Source organism: Heterodontus francisci, unplaced genomic scaffold, assembly GCF_036365525.1.
Source record: "Heterodontus francisci isolate sHetFra1 unplaced genomic scaffold, sHetFra1.hap1 HAP1_SCAFFOLD_742, whole genome shotgun sequence".
Lineage (NCBI taxonomy): Eukaryota > Metazoa > Chordata > Chondrichthyes > Heterodontiformes > Heterodontidae > Heterodontus > Heterodontus francisci.
Genome location: NW_027140866.1, coordinates 200551 through 220245, shown reverse-complemented (window position 1 = coordinate 220245; position 19695 = coordinate 200551). Strand labels below are relative to the sequence as shown.

The 19695-nt window shown below is 47.5% G+C and overlaps 1 protein-coding gene across 1 annotated transcript in view; it reads left to right on the top strand.

Moving 5' to 3' along the window:
• The window catches only part of ace2 (angiotensin I converting enzyme 2), a 72555-nt gene that overhangs the window by 4079 nt on the left and 48781 nt on the right, over positions 1 to 19695 (top strand). The window contains exons 2-6 of the mRNA XM_068026176.1: positions 4783 to 4941; positions 5943 to 6036; positions 9798 to 9941; positions 10028 to 10140; positions 19006 to 19114. Of these exons, the coding sequence (XP_067882277.1) occupies positions 4783 to 4941; positions 5943 to 6036; positions 9798 to 9941; positions 10028 to 10140; positions 19006 to 19114 (619 nt within the window). The remainder of the gene's footprint in view (positions 1 to 4782; positions 4942 to 5942; positions 6037 to 9797; positions 9942 to 10027; positions 10141 to 19005; positions 19115 to 19695) is intronic.

The window sequence follows — 19695 nt, the reverse complement described above, 5'->3', positions numbered from 1 at the left end:
ATAGAGAGAAACTATTTCCATGCTGAGAGGAGCATAATAAATTCGAGCCAGGCCATTCAGGAAGCACGTCTTCACACAAAGGGTCTCTGGAACTCTCTTCCTCCAAAAGGCTGCTGAGGCTGCAGGTCAACTAAAAATGTCAAAACTAAGCCTTTTGTAAGGGTACTTATTAAGAGATACGGGACCAAGGGAGATAAATGGAGTCAAGATACAGATCAACCATGATCTAATTGAATGGAGGAACAGGATCCAAGGGCTGAATGGCCTCATCCTGTTCCTATGTAACAGCAAGAAAATATCATTCAGAATGTTCTCGTTTCCCCCTCCAATTAGCTCCTCATGCTAATATTCTGAATCCAGCAATTCACAATTCAGTTCCATGGTACTTCACTCAAATGGCGATATCCATCTGTGCACCTGAGCAATGTGGATTGTTTGGGCCGTAGATCAGTAACAACTGTCACTGATCATACCATCATGCACCATTCACAAAGTTGGGCTTTAGCATGGATCAGTGGGAAATGTCCCAAGCATGACCCGCAACCCGGAGAGGCTAAAGTTTGCAATACCTTGTACATCCTGGCCTAGATGGTTGAATACCATATGCCTCAGAGCATTTACCAACTCTGCTATTCGAACTCAGAATTTTCGGCATCCACCTAGATTCATATATAAAATGGCATGTTCACATGCACTACCAATCTATCCTGTCACATGTCCCATGTCCTGTGTTCTATGTCCCATGTCACATCCTGTACTGGATGAGCAGAAATTTCCTCCAATTAAATATTGGGAAGACTGAAGCCATTGTCATTGTTTCCTGTCACAAGCTCCATTTCCTAGCAATCGGCTCCATCCGTCTCCCCGGCAACTGTCTGAGGTTGAACCAGACCTTGGTTGCCCATTTAAGACGGAGATGAGGAGAAATTCTTTCTCTCAGAAGGTCGTGAGTCTTTGGAATTCTCTTCCTCAGAAGGCGGTGGAAACAGAGTCTTTGAATATTTTTAAGGCAGAGGTAGATAGATTCCTGATAAGCAAGGGGGTGGAAGGTTATCAGGGGTAGGTGATAATGTGGAGTAATCAGATCAGCCATGAACTTATTGGATAGCGGAGCAGGCTTGACGGGTCGAGTGGCCTACTCCTGCTCCTAATTTGTATATTCTTATGTTCATATGTTCACAACCTTCAGCATCTTGCTTGACTCTAAGATGAGTTTCTGACCCCATATCTGCTCTAACACCCTAACCGCCTCTTTCTACCCCTGTAGCATCACCTGACTCCACCCCTGCTTCAGCTCATCTGCTGCTGAGTCCTCATTCATGCCTTTGTGACTTGACTATTGCAATGTCCTCCTGGCTAGTCTCCCACATTCTACCCTCCATAAACTCGAACGCATTCAAAACTCTGCTGCCTGTTTCCCAGCTCGTATCTCGTAGTCCTGTTCACCCATCACCCCCGTGCTCACTGACGTGCATTGGTTCCTGAACGTCTCAAGTTTTCAATTCTCATCCTTGTTTTCAAGTTTCTCTATCACCTCGTCCTTCCCTATCTTTGTAACCTTCTCCAGCCCCGCAACCCGCTGAGATCTCAGCGTTCCTCTAATTCCAGGCTCTTGAGCATCCCTGATTTTAATGGCTCCAGTATTGGTGGCCGTGCCCTCAGCTGCCCGGACCCTAAACTCTGAAATTCCCTCTCTAAACCTCTCTGCCCCTCTACCTCGCTTTCCTCCTTTAAACCCTACCTCTTTGACCAATCTATTGGTCATTTGTCCTGAAAACACTTCTTCACAGAATCGCAGAATCACAGAATAATACAGTGCAGAAGAGGCCCTTCAGCCCATCGAGTCTGCACCGATGCATTAAAACACCTGACCTGTCTACCTGATCCCATTTGCCAGCACTTGGCCCATAGCCTTGAATGTTATGACGTGCCAAGTACTCATCCAGGTACTTTTTAAAGGATGTGAGGCAAATCGCCTCTACCACCCTACCAGGCAGGGATTTCCAGACCGTCACCACCCTCTGGGTAAAAAAGTTATTCCTCAAATCCCCCTTAAACCTCCCGCCCCTCACCTTCAAGTGACCCCTCGTAACTGACCCTTCCTATCTGAACACCTGCTCCCTATCCACCCTGTCCATGCCCCTCATAATCTTGTACACCTCGATCGGGTCACCCTTCAGTCTTCTCTGCTCCAGTGAAAGCAACCCAATCCTATTCAATCTCTCTTCATAGCTTAAATGTTCCATCCCAGGCAACATCCTGGTGAATCGCCTCTGCACCCCCTCCAGTGCAATCACATCCTTCCTATAATGTGGCGACCAGAATTGCACACAGTACTCCAGCTGTGGCCTTACCAAAGTTCTGTACAACTCCAACATGACCTCCCTGCTTTTGTAATCTATGTCTCGATTGATAAAGACAAGTGTCCCATATGCCTTTTTCACCACCCTATTAACCTGCCCTTCTGCCTTCAGAGATCTATGGACAAACACACCAAGGTCCCTTTGTTCCTCGGAACTTCCCAGTGTCAGGCCATTCATTGAATACTTCCGTGTCACATTACTCCTTCCAAAGTATATCACCTCACACTTTTCAGCGTTAAATTCCATCTGCCACTTTTCTGCCCATTTGACCAACCTGTCCATATCTTCCTGTAACCTAAGACACTCCACCTCGCTGTTAACCACTCGGCCAATCTTTGTGTCATCCGCGAACTTCCTGATCCTACCCCCCACATAGTCATCTATGTCGTTTATATAAATGACAAACAATAGGGGACCCAGCACAGATCCCTGTGGTACGCCACTGGACACTGGCTCCCAGTCACTAAAACAGCCGTCTGTCATCACTCTCTGTCTCCTACAGCTAAGCCAATTTTGAATCCACCTTATCAAGTTACCTTGTATCCCATGTGCATTTGCTTTCTTGATAAGTCCCCCATGTGGGACCTTGTCAAAGGCTTTGCTGAAATCCATGTAAACTACATCAACTGCACTACCCTCATCTACACATCTGGTCACATGCTCAAAAAATTCAATCAAATTTGTTAGGCATGACCTCCCTCTGACAAAGCCATGCTGACTATTCCTAATCAAATTTTGCCTCTCCAAGTGGTGATAGATTCTCTCCTTCAGAATTTTCTCTAATAGTTTCCCTACCACTGACGTGAGACTCACTGGTCTATAGTTCCCTGGCTTATCTCTACAACCTTTCTTAAATCTTTCTTAAATAGTGAGACCACATTAGCTGTTCTCCAGTCCTCTGGCACCTCCCCCGTGGCCAGAGAGGAATTAAAAATTAGAGTCAGAGCCCCTGCAATCTCCACCCTCGCCTCCCACAGCATCCTGGGACACAAATCGTCCGGACCAGGAGATTTGTCCACTTTTACGCCTTCCAAAACCTCCAATACCTTGTCACTCCCTATGACAGTTTGCTCAAGAATCTCACAGTCTCTCTCTCTAGGTTCCATATCTACATCCTCTTTCTCTTGGGTGAAGACAGATGTGAAGTATTCGTTCAACATCCTACCAACGTCCTCTGGTTCCACCCACAAATTTCCCCCTTGGTCCCTAATGGGTCCTACTCTTTCCCTGGTTATCCTCTTCCCATTGATATACTTATAGAATATCTTGGGATTTTCCCTACTTTTACCAGCCAGAACTTTCTCATATCCCCTCTTTGCTCTCCTAATTGCTTTCTTAAGCTCCATCCTAACACTTTCTGTACTCCACTAATGCTTCCGTTGATTTGCTCTCCTTGTATTTGCTAAAAGCCTCTCTTTTCCTTCTCATCGTACCCTGAATGTTTCTGGTCATACATGGTTCTCTGGGCTTGTTGCTCCTACCTATTACCCTAGAGGGAACATGTTGGGCCTGTACCCTCCCCATTTCCTTTTTGAATGCCCCCACTGCTCTTCTGTAGATTTCCCGACAAGTAACTCTTTCCAGTCTACCTTGGCCAGATCCTGCCTTATTTTACTAAAATTCGCTCTCCCCCCAATCCAAAACCTTTTTTTGCAACTTGTCTATTTCTTTCTCCATAACAAGCTTAAATTGTACCATGTTGTGGTCGCTATCAACAAAATGCTCCCCCACCAACACATCAACCACCTGTCCGCCTTCATTCCCCAGAATTAGGTCCAGCACTGCACCCTCCCTTGTTGGATCCTCTACATATTGAGCTAAAAAGTTCTCCTGTATACATTTTAAGAACTCCACTCCATCTAAGCCCTTAACACAATGACTATCCCAATTAATGTTGGGAAAGTTGAAATCAACTCATATAATTACCCTATTATTTTTACACACCTCTGCAAATTGAGCACATATTTGCTCCTCAATTTCCCGCTGACTATCTGGGGGTGTCTAATAAACACTTAGCAATGTGGCTGTCCCTTTTTTATTCCTAAACTCTACCCATAAAGCTTCATTTGATGCCCCCTCCAAGAAATCATCTCTCCTTACTGCAGTAACTGACTCCTTAACTAATATTGCAATGCCCCCTCCTCTTTTACCCCCTTCTCTGTCTCGCCTGAAGATTCTTGTGGCTTGACATCAATTTTTGTCTAATTATGCTCCTGTGAAGCACGATGGGGCAATTTACTACATCATAGGCACTATAAAAATGCACGTTTCTGTCCAACAGTAACCAGCACTCCACATGAAACTAATGCTAAGTAAGAGCTCTAGAGTACCCAGCGAGCGTTGGCATTGAATATGAATACACTGCATATCTGTCACTGGTCAAAAATTTGATCCAAATCTTTCTGCACTGTTTCTCTAGAATATAGTGGGTGGTAAGTGGTCCGCATTTTACCAAAAAGCCTCTGATGATGCCAGCAAGTTTAACATCAATGACATAAAGGACAAAAAAATCAAACTGCAACTAAAGATGCTTCAGGACAAAGGATCTGGGATTTTACCTGCAGCAGAATACACCCGTGTAAGTAAATGCGCTGACTCTGCTAGACACTGAATCACTGATATGGTAAAGAGTACTTTGGTCTGTTAATGAGATTGTTGGAAGTGTTTGGAGATACAAGCTAGCGCGAAACATTAATCACCTTCAACTACTTGAGATAAAACCGTTATCTACTCCTAGCAGTTGCTTGATAGTTGAATTAATTATAATAATGATTAAATACTGATTTATTTCACTTGTTAACCAATACCCACGCAACACAGTTTCTAACTTGATGGATGGAGAGGGTGGGGAGTTGGTGCAGGAAGGGTGCAGAACAGGGTAAAGGGAGGTTGACAATGGCTGGGTTGTGTGTGCATCTTAGCGATTTAAATATTTTTCTTCCCTTTTCCTGCTCAGCATCCGGCCAAATAGGTGGTCAGGCAGTGGGTGGAAAACCAATGACAGGGGGCCAAGCTGGGGACTGCCCCCTGCAATCGGGATGGGAGGGGGGGAGGGATCAGAGCTGGAGATCGGAGCTGGGGGAGAGAGCAAAGCGCGATAGGGAGTGGGAAGGCAAAAAGCTTCCTTTAACGGCTGACCAGAGAACTCCTGCTGCTCCTGGCCCACAAGGAGTGCTGGAAAAGGTTCTTGCATTCTGAAGCTGGCAGATTTCACTGACGGGTTTTCTGATCCCTGGGAAACTCACAGTTACAATTGCAATGGGGGAGCCTCATTTAAATATGTTAATGAAGTGTTGCCTCTTCGCGGCAAGACACACACACCATGAAATTCCCGTCATGAAACAGGTGTGTACACAATGTGTTGGGGACCTGTTCCACGTTATTACATTTTTAAACCAATTCCCCACCCCCCGACTCTTTCCTGTCTCCGGTGGGTGGGGATGGCAGTTAATATCGAGTCCATATGGAGACCTCAGTGCTTGAGGAAATCGCAGCCTCTGGTTAATGTGACATTTTCCTGGGCAGTGGGAGAAATGCTCAACATCACAGCTCAACGTCTTGTCATTATTCTGATTACAGCTGAACCAAATTCAGAATGAAATGGCCACTATCTACAGCACTGGAATAGTCTGCGATCCAGACCAACCCTTTCACTGTATGGAGCTGGAGCCAGGTATCTGATAGAATTCTCAGCTCCTTCTCACCCATTGTACACACACATATCACACACATTATACATATACACATAATACGCACACACATCAAACACACACACATCATACATACACACACATTATACACATTGTACACACACATATCAAACACACACATATTATACACATCATGCTTCAACACGACATACACACACTTATCATACAGACACACATCATACACTCACACGTCATACACACACATCATACACATCATACACACACATCATACGCTTACAAACACATCATACACATACAAACATCATACACATCATACACACACATTTAAGGGGGAGGTGGTATTGTGGTATTGTCACTGGATTAGTTACCCAGAGACACAAGGTATTGCTCTGGGGAATCCCACCATGCCAGAAGGTGGAATTTGAATTCAGGTAATAAATCTGGAACTAAAAAGCTAGTCTAATGATGGCCATGAAACCATTGTCGATTGTTGTAAAAACCCATCTGGTTCACTAATGTCCTTTAGGGAAGGAAATTTGCTGTCCTTACCTGGTCTGGCCGACATGTGACTCCAGACCCACAGCAATGTGGTCGACTCATAAATGGCCTCTGAAATGGCCCAGCAAGCCACTCAGTTGTACCTAACCGCTACAAGGTCAAGAAGGAATAGCACTGTGGGTGTACCTACCCCACATGGCCTGCAGCAATTAAAGAAGGCAGCTCACCATCACTTTCTCAAGGGCAATTAGGGATGGGCCATAAATGCTGGCTTAGCCAGCGATGCCCACATCCCACGAATGAATAAAAATAAATCATGCACACCCAGGCACATGAACGTCATACACACACCACACACACACCTGCTGTGGAACGGACAGTTCAAATGTTGCAATATGAGGGCTAAATTACTCCTTGCAGAGCACATCTTCAGATGCTATATGGCACCTAAGGCTCCATTATGGCAGGCAGGAATTATGTACGAATTTCCAGCCAGTGGGTGAGGACGGACAAGGAGCATCTTTACCGATGAGAGAAGGAGACATGAAGCCTTTGCATGTACAAGTAAGGAGCCAAGCTTCTACTCCAGTTCCCCGATTCTGTAGGTTTTTCCCCGAGGCAACCGGCACCATCACACTCAGGGAAACCAACTTTAATGTAGTAAAATGTTGCAACACAATTCACAGGAGAATTTTAAACTAAATGTGACTGAGTCATGTAAGGACTGATTAGGAAATTAACTAAAATCCTGCACAATGAGGTAGGTTTCAAGAAGTGTATTAAAGGACCGAAGAGAGGTAGAGAGCCAAAGAGGTTTAGGGAAGGAATTCCAGAGCTTGGGGCCTCGGTAGCTGAAGGCACGAGACTTAACAGTGAAGCCTCAGAACCCCTGACAAGCAGACAGAATCTCAGCTTAACATGATTCAATGATGGCATTGTAATAATGCAGCACTCCCTCAACACAGACCACGGACAGTGCAGCACTCTCTCAGTACTGACCTTCTGACAGTGCAGCACTCCCTCAGTACTGACCTTCTGACAGTGCAGCACTCCCTCAGTACTGACCTTCTGACAGTGCAGCACCCCCTCAGTACTGACCTTCTGACAGTGCAGCACCCCCTCAGTACTGTCCTTTTGACAGTGCAGCACTCCCTCAGTACTGACCTTCTGACAGTGCAGCACCCCCTCAGTACTGACCTTCTGACAGTGCAGCACCCCCTCAGTACTGTCCTTCTGACAGTGCAGCACTCCCTCAGTACTGACCTTCTGACAGTGCAGCACTCCCTCAGTACTAACCCTCAGACAATGCCGCACATTGCCTCAGTACTGACCTTCTGACAGTGCAGCACCCCCTCAGTACTGTCCTTCTGACAGTGCAGCACCCCCTCAGTACTGACCTTCTGACAGTGCAGCACCCCCTCAGTACTGACCTTCTGACAGTGCAGCACTCCCTCAGTACTGACCTTCTGACAGTGCAGCACTCCCTCAGTACTAACCCTCAGACAATGCCGCACATTGCCTCAGTACTGACCTTCTGACAGTGCAGCACTCCCTCAGTACTAACCCTCAGACAATGAAGCACCCCCTCAGTACTGACCTTCTGACAGTGCAGCACTCCCTCAGTACTGACCTTCTGACAGTGCAGCACCCCCTCAGTACTGACCTTCTGACATAGCAGCACTCCCTCAGTACTGACCACTGACAGTGCACATTGCCTCAGTACTGACCCTCTGACAGTGCAGCACTCCCTCAGTACTGTCCTTCTGACAGTGTAGCACTCCCTCAGTACTGACCCTCAGACATTGCAGAACTCCCTCAGTACTGACCCTCTGACAGTGCAACACTCCCTCAGTACTGACCCTCTGACAGTGCAGCACTCCCTCTGTACTGACCCTCCAACAGTGCAGCACTCCCTCTGTACTGACCCTCAGACATTGCAGAACTCCCTCAGTACTGACACTCCGACAGTGCAGCACTCCCTCAGTACTGACCTTCTGACAGTGCAGCACTCCCTCAGTACTAACCCTCAGACAATGCCGCACATTGCCTCAGTACTGACCTTCTGACAGTGCAGCACTCCCTCAGTACTAACCCTCAGACAATGAAGCACCCCCTCAGTACTGACCTTCTGACAGTGCAGCACTCCCTCAGTACTGACCTTCTGACAGTGCAGCACCCCCTCAGTACTGACCTTCTGACAGTGCAGCACTCCCTCAGTACTGACCACTGACAGTGCACATTGCCTCAGTACTGACCCTCTGACAGTGCAGCACTCCCTCAGTACTGACCCTCTGACAGTGCAGCACTCACTCAGTACTGACCCTCTGACAGTGCAGCACTCCCTCTGTACTGACCCTCTGACAGTGCAGCACTCCCTCAGTACTGACCCTCTGACAGTGCAGCACTCCCTCAGTACTGACCCTCCAACAGTGCAGTACTCCCTCAGTGCAGACCCTCAGACATTGCAGAACTCCCTCAGTACTGACCCTCTGACAGTGCAGCACTCCCTCAGTACTGACCCTCCAACAGTGCAGCACTCCCTCAGTACTGACCCTCCAACAGTGCAGCACTCCCTCTGTACTGACCCTCTGACAGTGCAGCACTCGCTCAGTACTGACCCTCCGACAGTGCAGCACTCCCTCAGTACTGGCCTTCAGACAGTGCAGCACTCCCTCAGTATTGACCTTCAGACAGTGCAGCACTCCCTCAGTACTAACCTTCAGACAGTGCAGCACTCCCTCAGTACTGATCCTCTGACAGTGCAGCACTCCCTCTGTACTGACCCTCTGACAGTGCAGCACTCCCTCAGTACTGACACTCCGACAGTGCAGCACTCCCTCAGTATTGACCTTCAGACAGTACAGCACTCCCTCTGTGCAGACCCTCAGACAGTGCAGCACAGTCTCATTACGTGCTTAATCCCAGTGGGTTATGGGTGAGATGGCTTCACCTCAGAACCTTCTGATTCAGAGGAAGTTATGTTGGCTGGAGCTGCAGTGGCATCTCATAGTCACTCATTCATTACATGCTGCCGAAATCTCTGGAGGTCCCGGAATCAATGTGATATGATTCAGCAGTATTGAAGAGCAGAGCTCCAGAGATCTCTAATAGAGGCAAGTCTGTCACAAATAGATTGACCATCCTCAGACCAGACCAACAATCATAGATTTGGCCATGGTTTTTACTGTGAAGGAAAGTTGAGGGCTAGTCTTTCCTTTGACGATGACCTTTGCAGACTGTTCCTAATTGTGTTCTTTTTATTCAGGGTTGACTGTTCTGATGGCTGAAAGCAAGGATTACAATGAGAGGCTGTGGGCCTGGGAAGGTTGGCGAGTTAACGTGGGAAAAAAGCTCCGACCCCTCTATGAAGGATATACAGATTTGAAGAACAAGGCAGCAAGACTGAATGGTAACTCAGATAACTAAACAATATTTCAGAGTGTGGGCATTTGCATGAGCAATCTGTTATTATAAATTGGCTTGTTTGCTCTGAAGGTTATGAAGACTACGGTGATTATTGGAGGGGAAACTATGAAACTGATGATGTTGGAGAGTATGGCTACCGTCGGGCTGACCTCCTGACAGATGTGGAAAGTCTGCTCAACGAGGTTAAACTTATTTCTTGTATTCATCACATTTTCTGTCTGCACTTTTCACCTGATGTGTGCGATTCTGAAAACTTGTGGTTGTCCTGTTGGCTGCCTGTTTCTTCCAAGCTGTAGGAATATTTAAACAAACAGGTATTTTATCACATACTGAAATAATGAATTGAATACATTGGAAGAAATGGTACCATCCCATCCGCTCCACCACCATGGAGTAGAATTCTGGCTGAAATCTGCCAGAGGGACATCACCACATCCACCACTAGCCTTCTGCTGCTTTTACAGAATGCAGGAAATCCCAATCTGGGGGTGGGGGAGGCACACACCTGCTCTCCCATCCCCCATATCTCAGCTGAAGTTTGGGTTGGACCTGGGCTACTCTGAGAATCCTACCAGACAGACTCAGTAGTATCGACGGGCAGGATTTTCCCTCCGGGGTGGGAAACAGTTATTGGCCCGAATTTTCCCAGGGGTGGCCCTTAATTGGCCTGGAGACGGGTTCGATGTCCAATTAAGGTTGACGGGCAGGCTGTCGAAGTTGGAGGGTAAGTAAGAGAGACGGCACTTCAAAATGGAGGTGCCTTCTCTCCAACCTTCCTAAACTTAAAACAAAGCAATGAATCTTGCAGCCAGGCCACCCCAATGGGGGAGCCCCTCTACAGGGTGACCTGTGGCTGCTCTTACGCCCAGGTCGGGAGGGAGGTCTCTTGGCCTGCCTGGATTGCTGGCTCCCTGACCTGCCAACAGAGGGCACCTCCGGGCACCTAAACTGGCCCCCACTGCCTGCAAGGACATACAGTTCGAATGGAAAATCCCTGTCGGCCTCCTTTAATTGGCTTCAATAGGCTCTTAATGAGCTGTGCCAAGTACCCACCACATGTGGGTGGGTAGCCCCGCTGCCCCCACCATTCCTCATCCCCCTATCCCGCCTCTGTAAGAATGGCCTGGGGGCAGAGTGGAGCTGGGGAACAGGCACGCAGGCTGGCGGGGCTATTTTCGTTGCCCGCTTGCCCACCTCTGATTCCAGCCCCAGCAGGGAATGAAAATCCAGCTCTATATCCCCAACAGTCAGGACTAGATCCCATTCTGGGCTTATAATTGTGAAAGACAAATGTGAATTAGTCCCAGAAGGAATGATTGGCACTGCTATGGGTATCAGATACAGTGCCAACTAAAACTGAAGCTGCCTCGCCATCTTTTAAACAGCAGCCTGAGTGGCCCCTTGCTCTTACCCACCGGACATAGCAGGGTGCCACTCTGCAAGTACAATGAGCCAGCAGGGTAGGTGATCCTGACACACTGCTCCAGGAATGGGCACCCGTCCCTCATAATTAAATTGACAAATCCCAGAGATTTGGGACAGCGTCAGGGTCAGGTCATAGTAGCGGTTGGAGGTTCCGACTCCTTGGACACCAGGCAGTGTGAGTGTCCCGTGGGGCATCTTCGTTGAGAAACTTTTGCATAGAATGTTTCTGGGTGGATTGGTTCAAAAGATCCTTACATATGTGACAAAGATTAAAAAATCAAACTGTTACTGTTAATTCTACCAATTGTTACAAAGTTATCTTTAAGCAAGATTACCCCACTCCTATATATTTTACTTATTAAAAATAGAGGCAGTTAACACTTATACAGTTAGTCCATGAGTTCTGTGATGGGAGGCAGCCATGACTATCACAGGACATGCACTGAAATAAAAACAAGAAATGCTGGAAATACTCAGCAGGTCAGGTAGCATCTGTGGAGAGAGAAGCAGAGTTAACGTTTCAGGTCAGTGACCCTTCTTCAGAACATGGCATGCACGGTACTGATATGCATTTTTACTTAATTGAATGCGAAAAACTGGGACATGAGTGAGGAATTTGAAACCAACACAGCATTTGTTATATCCAGGCAGTTTACTTGTTAGAAGTAAAATGCTGATACAATTACAAACCGAAAAGAAAATTCTTCCATTTATCAAATGGATCCAATTACACGAAACCGACAGTGCTGCAGCAGTTGGAACCAGTTAGTATCTGAGTAATTGCACCATTGACATTGTACACACTATGGACATGAAATTGCCTTGTGTCGTGCCCGGCCCTCTCCGTGTGCCCCCACACCACTGGCCAGTTCCTGCGTGGCCCATGCCATGTTCCACAAGGATAAGGGCACAGTCACGTGTGTCCCCTGCACATTCCAGAAAGTTCTGATTCAGTGCTGTCCCGACATTGCACAGCACAACTGGCTGATCTGATGCCAGGATCCCAAATTTGGAAACGATTATCCAGCTGAGAGAGACGAGGAATAAGGCAGGAAGCTGTCATCATCCTCAACGTTCTCAGTGGTGTTGGATGCCACGGGCTCTGTCACAGCCGGCCTCATGATGCCGAGAACCATCTCCTCCACAGGGTTCGGGGGATGCAGGTGTACTTGTCCAGTAGCTCTGCTCTGCTCCCTTCTATTGTGTGTTACTTCATCCTGCAAGAGAGAGAGAGGGCAGAATGTAAGTGATTGTGTAGCACTGAACGGACAGAGGGCATTCTGAAGGGGGAGGGTGAACAGCCAGAGGTTGTGGTACACATCGGTACCAATGACATAGGCAGGAAGAGTGATGAGGTCCTGCAGGGGGAGTTTAGGGATTTAGGTAGAAAGTTAAAAGTTAGGACCTCTAGGGTTGTAATCTCGGGATTACTCCCTGTGCCACGTGCCAGTGAGGCGAGAAATAGGAAGATAGTGCAGCTAAACACGTGGCTAAGCAGCTGGTGTAGAAGGGAGGGTTTCAGATATCTGGAACATTGGGATCTCTTCAGGGACAGATGGGACCTGTACTAGAAGGACGGGTTGCATCTAAACTGGAAGGGCACTAATATCCTGGCTGCAAGGTTTTCTAGCGTCACTTGGGAGGGTTTAAACTAGTGTGGCAGGGGGTGGGAACCAGAGCAGTAGGACAGCTAGTGAAGTAAATGAGGAGGACATAGTAAATAAGGCCAGTAGGACTAAGAGGAAGAGCAGGCAGGGAGATGTTGCGGAGCACAGCGGGACTGGTGGTCTGAAGTGCATTTGTTTCAATGCGAGAAGTATAACAGGTAAGGCAGATGAACTTAGAGCTTGGATTAGTACTTGGAAATATGATGTTGTTGCTATTACTGAGACTTGGTTGAGGGAAGGGCAGGATTGGCAGCTAAATGTTCCAGGCTTTACAAGCTTCAGGCGGGATAGAGGGGGATGTAAAAGGGGTGGGGGAGTTGCATTACTGGTTAAGGAGAATATCACAGCTGTACTGCGGGAGGACACCTCAGAGGGGGCAATATGGGTGGAGCTCAGGAATAGGAAGGGTGCAGTCACGATGTTGGGGTTTACTACAGGCCTCCCAACAGCCAGCGGGAGGTAGAGGAGCAGATATGTAGACAGATTTTGGAAAGATGTAAGGTAACAGGGTTGTAGTGGTGGGTGATTTTAACTTCCCCAATATTGACTGGGACTCACTTAGTGCTCGGGGCTTGGATGAGGCAGAATTTGTGAGGAGCATCCAGGAGGGCTTCTTGAAACAGTATGTAGATAGTCCAACTAGGGATGGGGCCATTCTGGACCTGGTATTGGGGAATGAGCCCGGCCAGGTGGTCGAAGTTTCAGTGGGGGAGCATTTCGGGAGCAGTGACCATAATTCCATAAGTTTTAAGGTACTTGTGGATAAGAATAAGAGTAGTCCTCGGGTGAAGATGCTAAATTGGGGGAAGGCTAATTATAACAATATTAGGCAGGAACTGAAGAATTTAGATTGGGGGCGGCTGTTTGAGGGTAAATCAACATCTGACATGTGGGAGTCTTTCAAACGTCAGCTGATTAGAATCCAGGACCAGCATGTTCCTGTGAGGAAGAAAGACAAGTTTGGCAAGTTTCGGGAAGCTTGGATAACACGGGATATTGTGAGCCTTGTCAAAAAGAAAAAGGAAGCATTTGTAAGGGCTGGAAGGCTAGGAACAGATGAAGCACTTGAGGAATATAAAGACAGTAGGAACGAACTTAAGCAAGGAGTTAGGAGGGCTAAAAGGGGTCATGAAAAGTCATTGGTAAACAGGATTAAGGAAAATCCCAAGGCTTTTTATACATATATAAAGAGCAAGAGGGTAACCAGGGAAAGGGTTGGCCCACTCAAGGACAGAGATGGGAATCTATGTGTGGAGCCAGAGGAAATGGGCGAGGTGCTAAATGAGGACTTTGCATCAGTATTCACCAAGGAGAAGGACTTGGTGGATGATGAGCCTAGGAAGGGAGTGCAGATAGTCTCAGTCATCTCATTATCAAAAAGGAGGAGGTGTTGGGTGTCTTGCAAAGCATTAAGGTAGATAAGTCCCCAGGGCCTGATGGGATCTACCCTAGAATACTGAGGGAGGCAAGGGAAGAAATTGCTGGGGCCTTGACAGAAATCTTTGCATCCTCAATGGCTACAGGTGAGGTCCCAGAGGACTGGAGAATAGCCAATGTTGTGCCTTTGTTTAAGAAGGGTGGCAAGGATAATCCAGGAAACTATAGGCCGGTGAGCCTTACGTCAGTGGTAGGGAAACTATTAGAGAGGATTCTTCGGGACAGGATTTACTCCCATTTGGAAACAAACAAACTTATTAGCGAGAGACAGCATGGTTTTGTGAAGGGGAGGTCATGTCTTACTAATTTGATTGAGTTTTTTGAGGAAGTGACGAAGATGATTGATGAGGGAAGGGTGGTGGATGTTATCTATCTGGACTTTAGTAAAGCCTTTGACAAGGTCCCGCATGGCAGACTGGTGCAAAAGGTGAAGTCACACGGGATAAGAGGTGAGCTGGCAAGATGGATACAGAACTGGCTCAGTCACAGAAGACAGAGGGTAACAGTGGATGGGTGTTTTTCTGAATGAGGGATATGACTAGTGGTGTTCCGTAGGGATCAGTGCTGGGACCTTTGCTGTTTGTAGTATATATAAATGATTTGGGCGGCACAGTGGCGCAGTGGTTAGCACTGCAGCCTCACAGCTCCAGGGACCCGGGTTCGATTCTGGGTACTGCCTGTGTGGAGTTTGCAAGTTCTCCCTGTGTCTGCGTGGGTTTTCTCCGGGTGCTCCGGTTTCCTCCCACAAGCCAAAAGACTTGCAGGTTGGTCGGTAAATTGGCCATTATAAATTGTCACTAGTATAGGTAGGTGGTAGGGAAATATAGGGACAGGTGGGGATGTTTGGTAGGAATATGGGATTAGTGTAGGATTAGTATAAATGGGTGGTTGATGGTCGGCACAGACTCGGTGGGCCAAAGGGCCTGTTTCCGTGCTGTATCTCTAATCTAATCTAAAAAAAAAATGTAGCTGGTCTGATTAGTAAGTTTGCGGACGACACAAAGGTTGGTGGAGTTGCGGATAATGATGAGGATTGTCAGAGGATACAGCAGGATATAGATCGGTTGGAGACTTGGGCGGAGAAATGGCAGAGGGAGTTTAATCCGGACAAATGTGAGGTAATGCATTTTGGAAGGTCTAATGCAGGTGGGAGGTATACAGTAAATGGCAGAACCCTTAGGAGTATTGACAGGCAGAGAGCTCTGGGCGTACAGGTCCACAGGTCACTGAAAGTGGCAATGCAGGTGGATAAGGTAGTCAAGAAGGCATACGGCATGCTTGCCTTCATCGGTCGGAGCATAGAGTATAAAAATTGGCAAATCATGTTGCAGCTGTACAGAACCTTAGTTAGGCCACACTTACAATATTGCGTGCAATTCTGTCCACACTCCCAGAAGGACGTGGAGGCTTTGGAGAGGGTACAGAGGAGGTTTACCAGGATGTTGCCTGGTCTGGAGGGCATTAGCTATGAGGAGAGGTTGGATAAACTCGGATTGTTTTCACTGGAACGACGGAGGTGGAGGGGCGACATGATAGAGGTTTACAAAGTTATGAGTGGCATGGACAGAGTGGATAGTGAGAAGCTTTTGCCCAGGGTGGAAGAGTCAGTTACTAGGGGACATAGGTTTAAGGTGCGAGGGGCAAAGTTTAGAGGGGATGTGCGAGGCAAGTTTTTTACACAGAGGGTGGTGAGTGCCTGGAACTTGCTGCCAGGGGAGGTGGTGGAAGCAGATATGATAGCGACGTTTAAGAGACATCTTGACAAATACATGAATAGGATGGGAATAGAGGGATATGGGCCCCGGAAGTGCAGAAGCTGTTAGTTTCGGCAGGCATCAAGATTGGCGCAGGCTTGGAGGGCCGAATGGCCTGTTCCTGTGCTGTACTGTTCTTTGTTCTTTGTGTTTAGGTGATGTGCCTGCCATTGCTGTACAGCTGGAGGTATGTGGAGGCAGTGACGGATGGGTGTGAGGCTGGCTGCATTGGTAGCTGTGTGAGGGTGAGGTAGAGTATCTGGATAATAGGCCTGAGTTCTGAGCGCCAGGGGCTGTTGCTGGGTGAGAGATGGTGGTGTGGTACATTGAGCAGGGTGAGAGACTGGTATTGTGGTGGGTAGGAGATGTCACATGAAGATGCATTCACTGACCTTGACCATCCATGTGAGTTCATTAGACTTCTTGTGGCACTGCTGCTAGATCCTCATGTCCAGACTCCAGGAGTTGACCTCCCTGGCCACCTGCTGCCACTCCCTTCTTACAAGGTCCTTGAGGGTCCCCTGGCCTCCCGCAGATACATGACGTCACTCCTCCTGCTCACCTGCACCACTAATACCTCCAGCACCACTTTCCCCTCTCTGCCATGGTGCTCACTTTACACTAATTTACAATGCAGCAATATTGTTAAGGACAGCTTCCCTTTAAGATACAGTCTGCCTTTAGGATGAGCAGGCTGGTTGTTCCATGTGGTCGGCTGTCCGCAGAGGCCACGAGCAGCATTCCGGAGCAGACAGCATTGCGAGACCAATTCAAACCACAATCATTCAGATGAAGTGGGTACACAAAATTTGCATGTTACCCATCATGATCTGAACCAACAGGTCACGAATCACTAACCCTGTGCCCAAAAACAGGGGCTTTCCAACCTCGACCTCATTATCCTGGTCCTTGCCTCATCCTTTCACTGCAGTCTCCTCCACTCCTATACCTCCTGCCAAATGCTCAATTCCTCTGGCCCTTCTTCCCATATGGCCAGTGGAGCTTTTAGACAAGTTGGTTCTGCACTTTAAAAATCTCCTCGAAGCCCATCTCTTTGACTGAGCTTTTGGTTGTTCCTGCCAATCTCTTCTTGACTGGCTCCTCGCCCATTTTATGCCTATTTGTAGAGAGCCTTTGGCCATTTTCTAATCAAAGGTTCTACAGAAATGCAAATTACAACTGTAAGGTCTATTTTCATTTGTTTTCAGTAAATTATCATTTTCGGGAGATATGCCAAAATAATCCATGAATAATTGCCTATCAATTGCAAAATAAAGTACCACATCTGCAGTTCCACATCTGTCTAGGAGTGAGAGGCTCTGAGGTGAAGAGTGCTGGTAGCACAATTGCCCTATTTACACGAGGGAGCTGTTTCTGCACTCAATTACCTTTTAGTATATGTAAATAGCAGACCCTCTGTCCCATGGGGGTCCTATGTGCTAACGCACACACTCCAGTTAAATGCATTGGTTAGCAGAATCCTGCCAGCTTCCCACCATGCTGGCATTTTTCTGCTCCTTTAACCTGCCTCCCAGACAGATATCCGCCCACTCTGACATGCTAAAATTCTCCTCATGGTGTCTGATAAACTCATGCCAGAATTCCAAATGTAGGTGAAAGAGAAAGACTTGCAAAGTTTGCTGCTAAACTTTGACAGATGTGTGTTTAGTAAAGATACATTTACCCGCATTGCATGCAAGACATTTTCTACTAGATTAATGCATGTGACTAAAGCAATAGCGTCGTAGCTACACCTGGGGCTAGTCAGTGATTTCCATTGGGCAACACTGGGCTACACTTATTTCATAGAATGCTGCAAGGAGCTAGCATTCCTGATATCTGCAATATAATCAAGCCTCACGTATAGGACTAATTTAGTCCCGGCGCGGGCTGAGAAGGCAGTGGGAACCCTGCCTCAGTCTTTCACAGCCCCCCTCCAGCTCGATTCTACCAACGCTCAGACCCTTAAATGGGGATCCCGTCTCCAAGAGCTGCTGGCCAATCAGAGGGTGGCAGCTCAGTAGTATCGGCAGCGCCACTGAGTGCAGTGGCCACTGCTGGTGCTGTACCAGGCCCGGGAGAAGGCCCAGCACTGGAGACCCAGATTTAAGCGTAAGTGAGGTAGGGTCGCCGGGGCCAGTCCGGCAGGTCATAGCGGTGGGCCAGGGGCTCTCCATGGGCCACAGATTACCCAGGGAAGAGGGGCCCCCTCAAGCCCACAGGGAAGTTGCCTCATTTCACTGGGCAACCTCCCTGCTTGGGGGAGGCCACCCCCCTCCCCCCACCCCTCGCACCACCACCTCTGGCTTAATTCCAGCGGCGGTGTGAAGAGGGCCTTCATTGGCTAATAATAGGCCTCTTATGGGTCTCAATTGGCCTCTGGGCAGGAAGGCAGCCTTCAGCCTTTCCTCCCCCTGACTTAATCGCATTCCAAGGGAAAGCTAATGGGCCCTCTGCACCCCCTCCCCCCCACCACCACCTCCTGTCGCAATTCTATGGGTCCCCCACCTCATAGCCTGTCCCAATAAATCCAACCCATAGTGTGCATTTCCTGTGAACATCCCAGTTCTATACGGTCACCCATATTATATCAGATAATATCACAGGAGATCTGCTAGTGTATTATATCGTTGTCTCAACTAATCAGTGCCTAAGTCAAAAATATTGATGCAATGCTGAATCAGTTTATATATTTTACTGGATAACCAACCTGGTACTCGATAAATGTAATATTACCGACAATTTGTTCCCATGACATCATTAGATAATGCCTCTGTACAAGGAACTGCATGCGTATGTAAGAGCGAAACTCCGGGATACCTTTGGACCAGAACATATCAGTTCAACAGGATGTCTCCCTGCTCATTTATTAGGTAAGATCATTTGCTATCCCTCTCCACACCTAGGAGTTGTCGGGTTCCTTTAATCTTGTTGAATTAAGAGTAAACTAGCCTATAGTAGCAGCAGGCGGATTAGCTGATATTCTGATATACTTTCCCCATTTACAACCTGCTGAAGACTCACACAGGATACTTTGCCAGAATTTGGTTTAGAATTCTTTGTATTGAATTCTAAGGAACAATTAGATTTAGAACAAACTTGCATTCAGTGCTGCCTGGATGGGGCACTGCCTCAAACCAATCAGCAATCACTGCTTTTTTTGCTATATATAAATGACTTGGATCTTGGAATAATGTGTGATACTCTTGGCAGATGCGATAACAAGACAGTTAGCTGTGTAGCGTCAGCTGTGGCTCTGTGATGGTGCACTGGCTTTTGAGTCTTAAGATTGTGGGTTCATTCCCCCCCACCCCGCCCCCGACCCTGTCCAGAGATTTAAATGCAAATCCATGCAAATAGTTCAGTGCAGGACTGAGGGAGTGCTGCACTATTCAAGGTGTTAAACTGTAAAGTAGTCAGCCCTGTTAGATGGATGTAAAAGTTTCCATGGTAC